The 15,315-nt window shown below is 42.9% G+C and overlaps 1 protein-coding gene across 4 annotated transcripts in view; it reads right to left on the reverse strand.

Moving 5' to 3' along the window:
• Positions 1-15,315, reverse strand: part of amotl1 (angiomotin like 1) — a 57,654-nt gene that overhangs the window by 4,161 nt on the left and 38,178 nt on the right. For all 4 annotated transcript variants that reach the window (XM_052107103.1, XM_052107104.1, XM_052107102.1 and 1 more), the window contains 5 exons: positions 10,053-10,202; positions 9,633-9,823; positions 6,497-6,613; positions 5,446-5,639; positions 3,085-3,459 (listed from right to left, as the gene is read on the reverse strand). In XM_052107103.1, the coding sequence (XP_051963063.1) occupies positions 3,085-3,459; positions 5,446-5,639; positions 6,497-6,613; positions 9,633-9,823; positions 10,053-10,202 (1,027 nt within the window). The remainder of the gene's footprint in view (positions 1-3,084; positions 3,460-5,445; positions 5,640-6,496; positions 6,614-9,632; positions 9,824-10,052; positions 10,203-15,315) is intronic.

Raw genomic sequence — 15,315 nt, forward strand, 5'->3', positions numbered from 1 at the left:
TCCTAACACCCCAGTATATTGACGGGGACACTATACTGTAAAGAGGCACTATCTTTTGGATGAAGTCCTTACTCTCAATGAGGTCCTTACGCTCAATGGCCACTAAAAATACCAGGGCACTTTTTGCAAAAAAGGAGGTGTGTAACCCTGGTCTCCTGGCCAAATTTCCCCATTGACCCTTATCCATCATGGCCTCTTACTAATCCCCATCCATTAACTGACTGTATCAGTCCACTCTCTCCTTTCCACCAAAAGCTGGTGTGGTGTGTGTTGGATGCTGCACACTGTTAGTGATTGAGGAGATTCCCCTGTTCACTGTGTACAGAGCTTTGAATGTAGTATCAGAAAAGTGTATATAAATGCAACATTAATTCATTCATTCGTTCATTCAATTTACCTACCATTAATATTCTTACTGGCTATGAAACCATTTTGCCTTATTTTATAAAAATATTTTTTAATATCCTGCATATTTGTGGTCACAAAGTCACTTGCGGGAGAGTCCCAGACTGACCTCACACTGAGTTGGGAAACAATCATTTCTTGAGCTAAACTCAGTCTTTGCTTACCCTAATTCAAAACACTGCCCCAAGTGTCCAAAGCTGGAAGTGTTTTTGAAGTTGCAGGCACATGTGTGCTCCAGTTTTACAGGGTGAAATGCCCATGTAATATTTTATTTACTCTACATCCAATCCAAACCCAACCCTAAACCTAACTGTCAGTGAAGTATAAAAGTAATCTTGGAGGCAAAATGCAACTTCTGAATCGCTTGTACATATTCCATTACTTTGCATGTGTTTTCTGTAAAATAACGTGATATTATTTAACTCTTGGGTCTTTAGTGACCGTGACCTCATTCCACACTCATTACATAATTTATTTACCACTTTATTACCTCTTTATTTATAAGTTTTGATCCTACCTCTTCTTATGAATAGTGTAACAGTAAAAATTACAAAATGGCAAAATTGAAAACAATATATATTAATAATATATAATTACCAAAGTTGTATAAGGTTGTACACTATGACAGTATATGCATTTCTTTGTTAAAAAAATGAAATATCACATTGACAAGTATTCAGACCCTTAACTCAGAACTTAGTTGAAAGACCTTTGGCAACGATTACAGCCACAAGTCTTTTTGGGTATGATGCAACAAACTTTGCAGATCCTCTCAAGATCTGTCAGGTTGGATGGGGACCATGGGTGGACAACAGTTTTCAGGTCTCTCCAGAGATGATCAATTGGGTTCAAGTCTGGGATCTGGCTGGGCCACTCAAGGACATTCACAGAGTTGTCACTAAGCCACTCTTGCGTTGTCTTGGTAGTGTTCTTAAGCTCATTGTCCTGTTGGAAGGTTAACCTTCGGTCCAGTCTGAGGTCCTGAGTGCTCTGGACCAGGCTTTCATTAAGGATATCTCTGTATTTTGCTGCGTTCAGCTTTCCTTCAACCCTGACCAGTCCCCCAGTCCCTGTTGTTGAAAAAGGCCCTACAGCATGATGCTACCACTAACACCACGCTTCACCGTTGGCATGGATATTGCACAGGTGATGAGCAGTGCCTGTTCAATCTTCGTTTCATCTGTGTGAGAGTCCTTTAGGGCCTTTTCCCAAATTCCAAACAGGCTTTCATGTGTCTTGCACTGAGGAGAGGCTTCTGTCTGGCAACTCTGCCATAAAGCCTATAACGGTGGAGTGCTGTAGTGATGGTTGTCCTTCAGCAAGTTTCTCCCATCTCCACATATGATCTCTAGAGCTCAGCCAGAGTGACCATCGGGTTCTTGGTCACCACTCTTAACAAGGCCCTTCTCCCCCGATTGCTCAGTTTGGCCAGGCAGCCAGCTCTAGGAAGAGTCCTGGTTGTTCCAAACTTCCATTTAAGAATTATGGAGGTCACTGTGCTCTTGGGAACCTTCAATGCAGCCGACATTTTTTGGAGCCTTCCCCAGATCTGTGCTTGACCCAATCCTGACCCAGTGCTCTGCAGGCAGTTCCTTTGACCTCATGGCTTGGTTTTTGCTTTGATATGCATTTTCAGCTGTGAGACCTTATATAGACAGATGTGCACCTTTACAAATCATGTCCAATCAATTTAATAAAAACAAAGTGTAGAAACATCTCAAAGATTATCCAGAAAAATCAGATGCATTTGAGCTAAATTTCAAGTGTCATTGCAAAGGGCCTGAATACTTATGTCACTGTGATTTTTTTGTGCAGTTTCACCAGTTTCATACACTAACCTGCAAACTCATCAATGTCACTTTGTTCATTGTTAAAAAAAAGTACAAAAACCTTCATAACTTTTGAGAGTATGATGACTAGATTTACAACTGTGATGCATCCTGTGTAATGTGGTACAGCTTGAGTCTACTATTTTGACCGGCTCCAGTAAATGTTATATCACCCTCTTGTGGTATCCAAAAGCTATTACGCCAGTATATATTAAATGGAAAGCTAATATCGATGCCTCTAAAACATATTAAAATAATGTGCAAATCAATAATCAATATTTTATGACATCAAGAACCAATCAAGATCCCAAAACACAGTGCTTTAAAAATGGATGACTGTAGCACAACAAATTACGTAGTTGTATCTGGATTACGAAAACTAATTTGCATTTACACCTGTTTTGAAAGTGGTCAGAAACCATCCCTAACCACCTCCGAATGTGGTTTCAGTGATGTGATCACAATGCGTCTTGGGTGCATTTACACCTGGCATTTAATGTGGTCAAGTGCTATCCGACTGCGAACCGATCACCAAAAATACATGATAATGCAAGGTGTAAATGGGGCAAAGGTGGCGCTGTTGTTTAAGTTATTAATTTGTTTAACATTTGACATTTCTAATGACAATTATAGCAAGTACACGCAGCATCACCTACTAGCCAGCTACTCCAAGGTATAGGGGTAGTTCATAAAAAAACAAAAACATTCCATAATCATGCACCCTCATGTTGTTCCAAACCCGTACAACATTCTTTTATTCCGTGGAACACAAAAGGAGATGCTAGGCAGAATGTTAACCTATCAGTGAAGAACTATCTCTCTGAATCTCTTAAATATCCAAATGTCTTACCTTTCAACTCTTGTCTTGTGGTGGATAAAGATCTAAACATCTGTTGACTCTGGCCTGTTTGCCTGCTGCTGTCTCTGCTGGCTGATTTAGAATGAAGGGACAGGAGAGGAGTGGAGGGAAGAGAGAAAGATGCAGGAGGCTGGGGAGCGGTTGAGGAGGGCAAAGGTAACATGGAGGAGGAAGGAGGAGGGATGGAGCGGGGAAGACATGAGGATGAGTTTATTAAAGATGTGCTTGAACCTGCAGAGGCCAGGAAGGAAGGAAAAGAGGAGGGCAGAGAGGAGAATGATGAAGAGAGCAGTGAAGAGACAGACAGCGAAACAGAGGGAAGAGAGGGGATGATTTTCTCTACTGGGTCTTTTCCCAAGAGTACACCTGCAAACAAAACACAAGCCATTTAGTAAAACTACAAGTAACACAGGTCACCAAAAGATTTAGAGTTATTTTCCCCTAATATGTTGATCGATTAGTTTTACACTGGGTAGCCCCACCCACAGTGAAATCTCATTGGTCCAAAATCCTGCTCACCATAACTGTATATTAAACATCAAAAATGTTCTGAATGGATCTTACAGGAAAATTTGGAATCTTAACATACACACACACTGAGCACTTCATTAGGAACACCTGTACACCTACATTTATACAATTATCTAATCAGGCAATTGTGCAGCAGCAGTGCAGTGCATAAAATCATGCATATATGAGTCAGGAGCTTCAGATAACATCAGCCATCATAATGGGGAAAATGTGATCTTAGTGATTTGAACCATGGCATGATTGTTGGTGCCAGATGGGCTGGTTTGAGCATTTCTGTAACTTATGACTCCTGGGATTTTTAAACACAACAGTCTCTAGAGTTTACGTAGAATGGTGGAAAAAACTAAAAATATCCAGTGAGTGGATTCTGTGGATGGAAATGCCTTGTTGATTAGAGAGGTCAACAGAGAATGGCCAGACTGGACCAGACCAGACAATTTGAGGTGGATGGGCTACAACAGCAGAAGACCATGTTGCGCACTTTATTACGGCCATAGTGTTCCTAATAAAGTGCTCAGAGAGTGTACATACAAAATTGGTTAGTAGTACAACAGTTGTGAAGTTGTAAATTTGAAGTGTGTAATTTCACGAGTGTCATCAATCGGAATTGCAAAAATACACATCGTTTTCAAACACTCCCCTATCTGTTGTTGACCAATCAATCCCAAAAGAAACCATTCTTGGTAACATTTGTGAATAAAACAAAATATACATTTCAAGTTTGTATCATAATTGTTATTTTTAACATAAATTTTGATTTATGAGAAATTAAACATAACGTTAGTCTACCTATAAACCTAATGAGTCATAACAAATCATGTAAAACTGTTTTGAATCTGGTGTTGGTATTGTCACATACATTCATCTCCACAAATTCTATAGGATCATACTCATGGAGATGGTGCTTCAGGTTTGAAGTGTTTCCTGTCTGAGCTGTCACTTTTTGCGACAAATCTTACAAACTGGGTAAATGAGAAACATTGATAGTGCCTCCTACCCAAACATACCCAAAGTTCAACAACTTTGTTTGGGGAAATAAATGTTCAGGCTCCAACATATCTGTATGCTGTGCTCATGACACATGAGTTTTGCCTTTAAATTGGAGCGAAACTTTATTGTAAAATGTCACAATTTAGAGATTTATTTTATCACATCAAGTTTATATGATGCTGTGTAAATGTAGCTGATTTTGTCTTAATTAAATGATTAGAAAAACCTAACTTTATATTCATGCAATACCATGAATGAGATGTCATCAGTAAGAAAACTATCTGTTTAAAACGTATGTAACGGTGAAAAACCGTTACATACTTAACTGTCACAAATATGTGACGCTATGTTCAAAGCAGTTGAATCACATACTTTATAAAGAGAGAGTACAATTTTACATACCTAGGTTTCTGCCAGAAAGCACGGTTTATGTGGCCATGTAAATACATAAACGATGCGCATTTGTGTATGTGCTTAAGTGCACGGGGGAATCCTGGATTATGAGGTATGAGGGAAATCTCGCTATTGCAGTGCAATGCCAAGACAGGTCGTGATGGAAAGTTTAGGAAACACAGCTGCAACTGTGGGACATTTTACACCATAGTCACAGAAAATGACATTACTGTGGAGAAAGTTTTCTTTCAGCAATCTACTTATTTACTTTTCCTTCCTTATTTAGTCATATTATTTATTTGAAATTCTACTTGTACTTTATGTACATTTTTCTTTAATAGCAATACTTTTACTCAAATATGGATTTTCAGAACTTTCCACCACTGTCCAGTGAAATCCAGTCCCAAGTAAACTCAGTGATATGTGTTGTGTACTCACTCGTACTGCCCTTCAAGCTTTGCTGATCTCTTCGATCAGTCTGCGAGGTCTGCCGTGCATGCAGTCCTGTTGCAATAGAAATGGAGGGCACAGAATGGGCAGGGCGAAGAGGGGCAGGTTCTCGACGGGAACGATGTTGTAGGACTTTAATCATGGCATCTTTTGCCAGCAGCTGAGCATGCAAGTCCTTCATCCTGTAATGGAACAATTTAAGTTTTAAACATGAATGCCAATGAACATGCCATTATTTTATATACCTTTGTTCTTAGAAACACTTCTAGACATTGATTAAAATAATTCAAATTTCAGATATCACAATGCATCACATTATTTAATAAAGAATCATAATTCTACCACCGCTGGAGTTGCGAGTTCAAATCCAGGGTGTGCTGAGTGACTCCAGCCTGGTATCCTAAGCAACCAAACTGGCCGAATTGCTAGGGAGGGTAGAGTCTATGGGGATAACCTCCTCGTGGTCACTATAATGTAGTTTGCTCTCGGTGGGGCACATGGTGAATTGTGCATGGATGCCGTGGAGAATAGCATGAAGCCTCCACATGTGCTATGTCTCCGCGGTAATGCGCTCAACAAGTCAAGTGATAAGATGGGCGGATTGACGGTCTCAGACATGGAGACAACTGAGATTCGTCCTCCATCACCGGGATTGAGGCGAGTCACTACACCACCACGTGGATTTAGAGTGCATTGGGAATTAGTCATTCCAAATGGTGGAGAAAAGTAAATAAAATAAAAAAATAAAGAATGCTAATTAAGCACTGTCCGATCAAACAAACCTTTCAAATTAAGGTATTTCACCATAATTTCATCATTCCAGAAAGAATCAAGCCAGGGTTTGTACAGCATTCTTATCAACCTATTATTGCTCTCTTCATTTTAGTATTGGGTTAGGACTACTGTATGTTTCTTTGAAAAGAAATTGTTGACAACCATGAAAACACATTATTCCAGGAACATGTCATAAATGGAAAATTCATGATGAATGTACATATGTACTGTATGTGTGTATGAGCATATGTTTATGAGCATTCACCTTTGCTCCATATCCTGGCAGCGGCGACTGCTCTGGGCTCTGTTCTCATCCTCATGCTGCCACAGCGAGCCATCACTGTAACTGCCACTGCGAGAATGCTGAATTATAGTTGTGTCTCTGAAAACAGATAAACACCATTGCCACTTTTACACATTAAACTAATTAAAATGCAGTAAAATGACCTCTTCTGTTAACACATGCACTGGCTTTCAGTCTTTTATCTGTATTCAATGTTAATTTAATCATCGAAATTACTGACCAAAATGTTGATGAAATGTTTTGTTTTAAAATATGACAATTAGACAATTTTAATCAAATTATATTTATTAATTATTCTGCAAGACTTTGCCTTTTTAAAAGACCATTAATATAATTAAAATAATGTATTTAAATAATCGAGTCACAGTGTGTTTGGGATTCCCCCACTTGCATGAGCCAAAAGTGCGCAACACCAGTAAACTTAACCACCTTACTAACAGGCATAGGCAAATCGTTTGTAAGGCTGTAAATATAGATATCATTAAGGAATTCCAATTGCTGTGCCAGAAAAACTCTGAAAGACTGCTGGTCTAGGATCAGATTTTCCACCCCAAATCCAAATCTAGACAACTTTTGATAAGGGAAAAGCTGACTTTAGATCAGTGGATGCAGCCAAACTTTCACATTTAAAGAGGTCATGAAATGGAGAATCAAAATGTTCTTGATATTTAGACATATAAGAGGTAACTGTATGTAACAAGATCTTTGGGTTCTGGGCAAAGGAGGAGTCAGGGGACAGCGAACAGTCAAGTTGAGTGTTTTATTACTCTTTGTCAGTCTTTATTAAACTCAAAACAAAAGGGCTCTTGGTGGCCAAACAGACACACACACAGCTTCAGGTGGTGGCTCTGGCCTCTCTCTCCACTCTAATGCTCTGGTGTACCTTTTCAGGTCTCCCTCTGCCATCACTATAATGAGAGACAGGTGTTAGAGGTAATTACAGCCCAGGTGATGAGCCTTCCCGTTCTCCTTCTCCCACAGACTGACACATGACCACAACCCCATGCCACACTGTACTGTACTATAAAAACGTACTGTATTTTTCAGATTAGAAAGAGCATTTATAGTTGCCACTCTGCTGAAACATCTCTTTTTGAAATCTGTGTGTTTATGACATCACAAGATATTGCTCATTTATGTTTACACATCCCACAACATGCATCATCGCACCCTTGGCCCAGCGCACTGGCACCCAGTTCAAGAGAGCAGGACAGAAAGGCCTAGTGTGGCTAATGCCTATGAGCCAATGAGCCAATGAGCCATACAGCCAATTAAATATATATAGAGAGAGAGAAAGAGGAGGAGTCTCTAGCTGTTTTTATTATTTTTTTCCTTTTATTTAGCGCAAAATGCATAAAATGGGAGCGAGCTGTTCTTTCATGTTTATTGAAAGAGAAGAGCAAAGTTTTGGATAGAAGGAGACAATAATAATAAAATAAATCTAATAAAACCTCACCCATATCTCCCTACCCGCTGTTTTTATTATTATCAGCTGTTTTTATAATTTTTTCCCCTTTGCAAATGGTGCCAATGAAGCAGGAAAATTTTGTATTTTTTTTTTATACATGTATCAAGAATAAACTGCATGAGTTTGTGAATGAATTTCGTTATCTTAATTTTAAGATGCATTTTTGGTAATTAGTTTGAAAAGGGACGACGCTAAAGGCAGATGAAATGGATGGTTTTTCACTGGTTCTGTGTGGATTTCAAGGGAATATGCATACGATAGGAAATCAGTTATAGGTAATAAAAGCGATTGAATGAACGTACAATAGAGACTAGAAGCTCAGTTATAGGTACAGCACTAAAATAACTCAGAATTCTGCATAATTCTTAAAATAAAGGCTTATTAAGGCAAACGATAGGTTTAAGTAAGAAACAACAAGAACTTTAAGAACTTTTTTCATTTTTCAGTGAAAATCTAAATCCACTGCACGATCATGAGCGCTATGAGAGAAACTTGTTCACAAGACTTCACAGAACTGCCTGATATCGACATGCAGTGACACAGATCAGAAGAGCACACATCTGAAGCTCAGGTAATACATGTACTCTACAAACATAATGGAGAATTCTGCTCCAGTGTCACTTTTGTGCTTAGATTAAATTCTGGGAGTTGGAAGTGTCAAACTGACAAACTGATTAAAAAGGAAAATGTATACCTTGAATGCATTGTAAACCGATTTAGATAAAAGCATCTACAATATGCATAAATGTAAATGTAAAATGCAAAGGCATCTGGGGAAAACAGTGTGCTGATTTTTTTGTGCCCTATCAATTTTTTTTAACTTTTTTGCACTTTATAATCATACAGCAGTACAGTGACAAATTGATGTATGCAGACATGAAATCAGAGACCCTTTCATTCAGAGAGCACATCACACCACATGTCAGAGTCTGAACCTCTATTTCCCCACCCTTTTTTAAAGGTTGTAGGTCACAGTGAGGGGGAATTTCTTGAATATAAATTGCTTTATGCACAGATCATTTAAAATAATCTTTTACAAGTGTGGCATCCTCGTGGGCAATGGCCCATGGCACCTCCTTAGCAGACATCTGCAGAGCTGCGGGCTGGATAACACCCAACACCTTTGTTTCGTTCTACAACCTCAGGGTTGAGTCAGTCTTGTCCCGTGTTTTGTCAGGTCCGAGCAGATAGAACTCGGTAATACGGAACAGCTGACTGGGAGTTCCGCTTGCACCTTGCGCCCTTCACCAAGCTGATCCAGTGCGCCTTCTTTCCCAGGTTAGCCAGTAAGCTCTCGCTTCCTGAATGCACTTCCTCCCTAGCACTCTGGCCGCGAATGTTTGATATGATACAGTGTATAAATATTTAAGAGTAGGCAGTGATTATTTTCTATTTATCTGTGCATTAATTTGAACTTTTATTATGCACTGTGCAATGTGTTGTAATGAAACATTACAACCCCCCTCCCTTTATTTATGATTAATATATAAATTAAATAAAAACTGCTAAATGTTTCCTTCAAGAGGAAAGAATGCAAGTCTATTGCATGTAGTTGGCTGTGTGAGTGAGTGAGTGTGTGTGTGTGTGTGTGTGTGTGTGTGTGTGTGTGTGTGTATACTGTATATTGACCTCTGTGCTGCGGCTGTAGCAGCTGCCTCCATAGCGAAGTGTCTCATTGCACTCTCCTCCAAGTACTTTTGCTCCCAGCGCATCATATCAGCCTCCAATCCCAGAATCCTCTCCTCTCTCTCCCTCAGCAGATCCAGCAGTGCAGGGGCACTGGACTTACACACAGCGAGGGGAACACCTACACCAGCACGCTACACACACACACACACACACACAGTGATTTTTTGGGTAATGTTGGACTGGATAATTGCGGCTTTCCAATATTCAACCCTGCTGCGGTTGACAACACCCTTCTAAGCCACTGAAAGAAACAAACACTGTCATATATCTCTGGATTGGGCATGTTTTTATATACCTGTTATTGCACATAAACAGACTTGGTGCATATAATTCACATATATTTGTTTTTCATATATGGACCTGTTGAGTTCGCAGTGCCTCCAGTTCTCTCTCCAGGCGGGTACGCAGACGTTTCTCCAGCTGCTCTCGTTTCTCACATGCAAATTGGAGCTGTGCTAGTGCCTGCTGCAACCGCTCCACCCGCTCCACATACATCTGCTTTTTACTCAACTACAGGACACATACAGAGAGAGACAGAGAGGATGGATTTTTTTAGGGAAGACTGATATAGTTTTGTTGAGTTTTTTTTTATATTAATTCACTCCTTCAGGTAAACTATCATTTCATTTTATAGCCAAAGTACGTGACCAGATGTTTGATAAAAGTTCATATGTAAGGGATAATGTACAGTCAGCCGGTTGATAGTTATGTAACGGTTTGGCAGAAGGAGGCAGACGAGTGAGGATCTATGTGCAGTTCTTTAATGAGATAAACAAAAGGGTGAACAGGATAACTAAAATAAAACAACACCAGGAACAAACAAAACAACCACGAGGGGAAAACACAACATAAACATGAAAAACCATCGACGGAGAATACGGGCAGGATTTAAACACAGAGACTACCATAACATGCACAAACATCAACGATCGACAAGGGAATGGAGAACAAACAGGGTTTATATATACACTGGAGACATGATGATGACAAACGACAATCAGGTGAGCACAATGACACAGGGCTGGCAGTGATGAGGGCCGAGGATCATGGGAAGTGTAGTTTTAGACAAAGACAAGTGAAACCCAAGGCAGACAACAAGGGAATCGTGACATAACACCCCCAAAGGAGCGGCTTCCAGACGCTCCTCAAACACAAAAACAAAAAGGGAATACCCAAAAAAAAAAAAAAAATCGTCCAAGGAGTGAGGGGGGGCAGGCAGGCCAAAGAGGGGACAAGGGGCAAACAGACAGACCAAGGGAGCACAAGGGGCAAACAGACAGTCCAAAGGGGCACAAGACAGGCAGTCCAAGGGGGCACAGAGAGCAGACAGGCAGTCCAAGGAGGCACAGGGGACAGACCGGCAGTTCAAGGGGGCACAGAGGGCAAGAAGGCGGTCCAAGGGGGCACAGGGAGCAGACAGGCAGTCCAAGGAGGCACAGGGGGCAGACAGGCAGTCCAAGGTGGCCACAAGAGGACTGGATCAGGTGGCCTGGGAGCTGGCCACAGAGCAAAGACAGGTTCAGGAGGCCTGGGAGGCGGCCTCAGGACCACAGCCATGGGGAACTCTGAGGGCGGAGCCGAGGTAGGCGGAGCGTGGACTGCTCAGGAGGCCACGTCGTGGAAGGCTCCGGAGGTGGAGCTGAGGGAGGCGGAGCCGAGGAAGCTTGAGAGGCTCGAGAGGCAGAGCCCTGTGTGGCTTGAGAGGCGGAGCCCTGGGTGGCTTGAGAGGCGGAGCCCTGGGAGGCTCGGGAGGCGGAGCCCTGGAAGGCTCGAGACGCGGAGCCCTGGGAGGCTCGAGAGACTTGAGAGGCAGAGCCCTGGAAGGCTCGGGAGGAGGAGCCCTGGAAGACTCGAGAGACTTGAGAGGCGGAGCCCTGGAAGGCTCGGTAGGAGGAGCCCTGGAAGACTCGAGACTTGAGAGGCGGAGCCCTGGGAGGCTCGGGAGACTCGAGAGGCAGAGCCCTGGGAGGCTCGGGAGACTTGAGAGGCGGAGCCCTGGAAGGCTCGGGAGGCTCGAGAGGCGGAGACCTGGGAGGCTCAGGAGGTGAAGCCCTGGAAGGCTTGGGAGGCTCGAGAGGAGGAGCCCTAGGAGGCTCGAGAGACTTGAGAGGCGGAGCCCTGGGAGGCTCGGGAGTAGGAGCCCTGGAAGACTCGAGAGACTTGAGAGGCAGAGCCCTGGAAGGCTCGGGAGGAGGAGCCCTGGAAGACTCGAGAGACTTGAGAGGCGGAGCCCTGGGAGGCTCGGGAGGCGGAACCCAAGAAGGCTCGGGGGGCAGAGCCCTGGGAGGCTCGGGAGGCGGAGCCCTGGAAGGCTCGAGATGCACTGGCTCTTGGACAGGAGTATGTACGGGTTTGGGAGTATGTTTATTGGATGGATTAAGCTACTTTATAGACACCCTGTAGCAGCGGTACAAACAAATGGATTAAATTCAGATTATTTTACTCTGGACAGGGATCTGGCAGGGTTGCCCTCTTTCCCCATTATTGTTCTTGTCTTGCCCTGGAACCATTAGCAGTAACAATAAGAAAGGAGGTTGATTTTCCCGGGGTTGTGGCGAGAGGTGTGGCGCATAAGCTTCTGCTTTATGCAGATGTTAATCTATTATTCGTCTCCGACCCTTCTAGATCTGTGCCTTGCCTCCACAGAATTATTAATTCCTTTAATAAATTGGTCTAAATCTGAAGCTTTGGCTCTGACAGCGTACTGCCAAATAACGTCTTTTCAGCCAGGCGCATTCCAGTGGCCCAAACAGGGCATTAAGTATTTGGGTATTTTATTCCCAGCAAATTTGTGTGATTTAGTTAAGAGTTAATTTTGACCCTTTAATAAAAAGGTTTTCAGGCTATGTGGGGCTTCATTACATTTATCAATGATTGGAAAGTTTAATGTTATTAAAATGAATTGTATTCCAAAATTCAACTACCTGCTACAATCTCTAACTGTAGATGTTTCCCTCTCTTATTTCAAGCATTTTGATAGCATAACGAAGTCCTTCATTTGGAATGGGAAATGTCCCAGATTACATTTCAGTAAACTGCATAGGCCGGTTGACAAATGTGGGCTAGGCCTACCTAAGATTTTGTGTTATTATTATGCGTTCGGTCTCAGACATTTGGCTCTCTTCCACCTGAGAGAGCCCCTCCCTGGTTTTGTATTGAACAGGAAGCTCTTGCCACTATTTTGCAATTGCAAAGCCTTTCTATTAAACTAACCAGAGAAGTTAAATTACATCTCGTTTCCACTCGGTATGGACAAAAGTCCAGTGTGTTTAATTCAGATATTTATTTAAATGTTGCCTCAAGCTTATGGCCCCAAATTGTGTATTAATAAGTCCCCTTTCTGCTGGTCGGAGTGGATTGTGAGGGGGGTTGCTATACTTGGCAACCTAAATGAGAGCAGAGTGTTGTGATCCTTTGAAAATTTGGTTCAATATTTTGGGATCCCCAGATCTCAGTTCTTTAGGTATTTACAGCTGTGGCACTTGCTCTTTACTATTTTTGGGAGTAGCATACACCCCCCTAAAGCAGCAGATACTCTGGAAGTGGTGATTACTACTTTTGGAAAAGGCATCAGTGAGGCTTCAGTGTATTACTCCCTGCTAATTCAGAATCTGGGGGACGGAGCTTCAACTTCTCTCAAGAGATTATTGGAGAAAGATTTAAACTTAAGATTTAAACTCCCTCCTCCAATACAAATCAAAAGCAGCCTTTGATTTGTATTGGAGGAGGGAGAGTGGTCTAGGATTCTAAAAAACGTCAACTCTGCATCTAGAGACACAAGGGTGCACCTTATTTTGGCTTGGACTTAAAGACACACCCACCTACTGGTGATGCCAATCAGAGGATGAGACATAACCCATGTCTTTTGGGGGGTGTGATGTACTGGGCACTCGGGTATCATTTTGCCCCAGACACTGTATTTTGGGCGATGGGGAGGTCATCAATGTTGAGAATAGACACATTAGGATTTGGGTCCTAACCAGTGTCATGATTGCCAGACAGATACTTTTAAGGGGATGGAGGTCGGCTGGGGCGCCCTCATTTCAAGAGTTGGGCACTCCCCGGAGATGGGGAGGGTAGCGGCCTTTGAAGAAGGGTCATTTAGAATGGGGCAGATATCTGACATTTCTGGATGTGTGATTATATATATATATATATATATATATATATCTCGTCTAGGTTACGTATGTAACCTCTGTTCCCCGATGGAGGGAACGAGACGTTGTGTCGGAAAAGCGACACTAGGGGTCTCTCTTGAGCCCCGAAATATGCCTCTGACTTATGAAAAAAGGCCAATGAGAAGTTGGCAGACAGTATTTGCATACCCCGCACCCGGACATACGGGTATTTAGGCAGGCAAATACGGTGAGTTAATTCAGGATTTTTCTGAGGAGCCGGAAATGGTCTGGCCACAACAGTGGCTCGGCTCAGCGACTTGGCGGGGAGGACACAACGTCTCGTTCCCTCCATCGGGGAACGGAGGTTACATACGTAACCTAGACGTTCCCCTTCTGTCACTCTCTCGACGTTGTGTCGGAGAAGCGACACTAGGGTTCCCACTTAAATCATGCCATGCGCTGAGCCATGTACGTGAACTGCTGATACAGAAGCGGGCAGGTATTCTCACGTGCAAACGCGACCAGCTGTATCAGACTGCACGTACCCTTCCCCAATGCCCCATAAAGTCAGACCAAGCCAGGCTGGGCCTCTTTTCTCTCTATGTTTCTCGCATAGTGTAATCATGGCCGGGGCCCTTACATGCATCAAGGGAAGGGGGTCTTACCAGTTTCCTATTCTTTCAGGGGGAAAAAACCCTGCGGAGACCACACCTACCTTGCAGGGGAGGTAAAGGTGGTGAATACATCACATGGCCGCTTAGGTCCTATGTGGAAAAAATGACGCGGTGGTAGATCCAGCCTCGGAGAGGGGGGGAGTTGCTACAGCACGGCGACTGAGGCAGCTGGGACTCGCAAGGGGACAGTACCGCAGAAAATACACAGAGGGGGAGTCCGCGTAGAAGGCCTTGACCTGTGGAGCACCTATTCCAGTACAGGGTAGATTAAGTACCCATAATGGATTGGGTCGGCGAGTTCCTCCGCTGAACTGCGGACCCATGAGGGCTAGGGAGGAATCATCCAGGGATCCGAGAGATGGGGTCTCCTGGGAGAAATAGGTGCATAGTTTTACCTCGGCTGAGGGAAAGGGCGCTAGGTGCAAGCGATTCACCCGGCCAGTTTGTCAGCGTGTTACCGAGTTCTACGGGCTCGGACCTGCGAGAACATGGGACGATACTGAAAATGCTTGGTGTGGTACTCCACTGCTACGTGTCTCTAAGTGATGACAACTAAATGCAGCCGCTGCCAGCCAGACATCACTTCAGTCTATTACGATGTACTTCAGGGGATGAACTGATGCCAAATCCAATCATAAGACAGGGATACTTTATATGTGTAATGTTTGCAGGAACAAGACAAGAGAAAGAGGATCTAAGTGAAGGTTTTTTAATATAAACTCAGAGAAAGAAACACAAGAAACTAAACATGACAATAAGAACTGACAATGAGCAGAGCAAAACACAGGGATTAAATACACCAAGGACCTAATGAGAAAACAAGGACCACCT

The sequence above is a fragment of the Xyrauchen texanus genome, chromosome 36, assembly GCF_025860055.1.
Source record: "Xyrauchen texanus isolate HMW12.3.18 chromosome 36, RBS_HiC_50CHRs, whole genome shotgun sequence".
Taxonomy (NCBI): Eukaryota; Metazoa; Chordata; class Actinopteri; order Cypriniformes; family Catostomidae; genus Xyrauchen; species Xyrauchen texanus.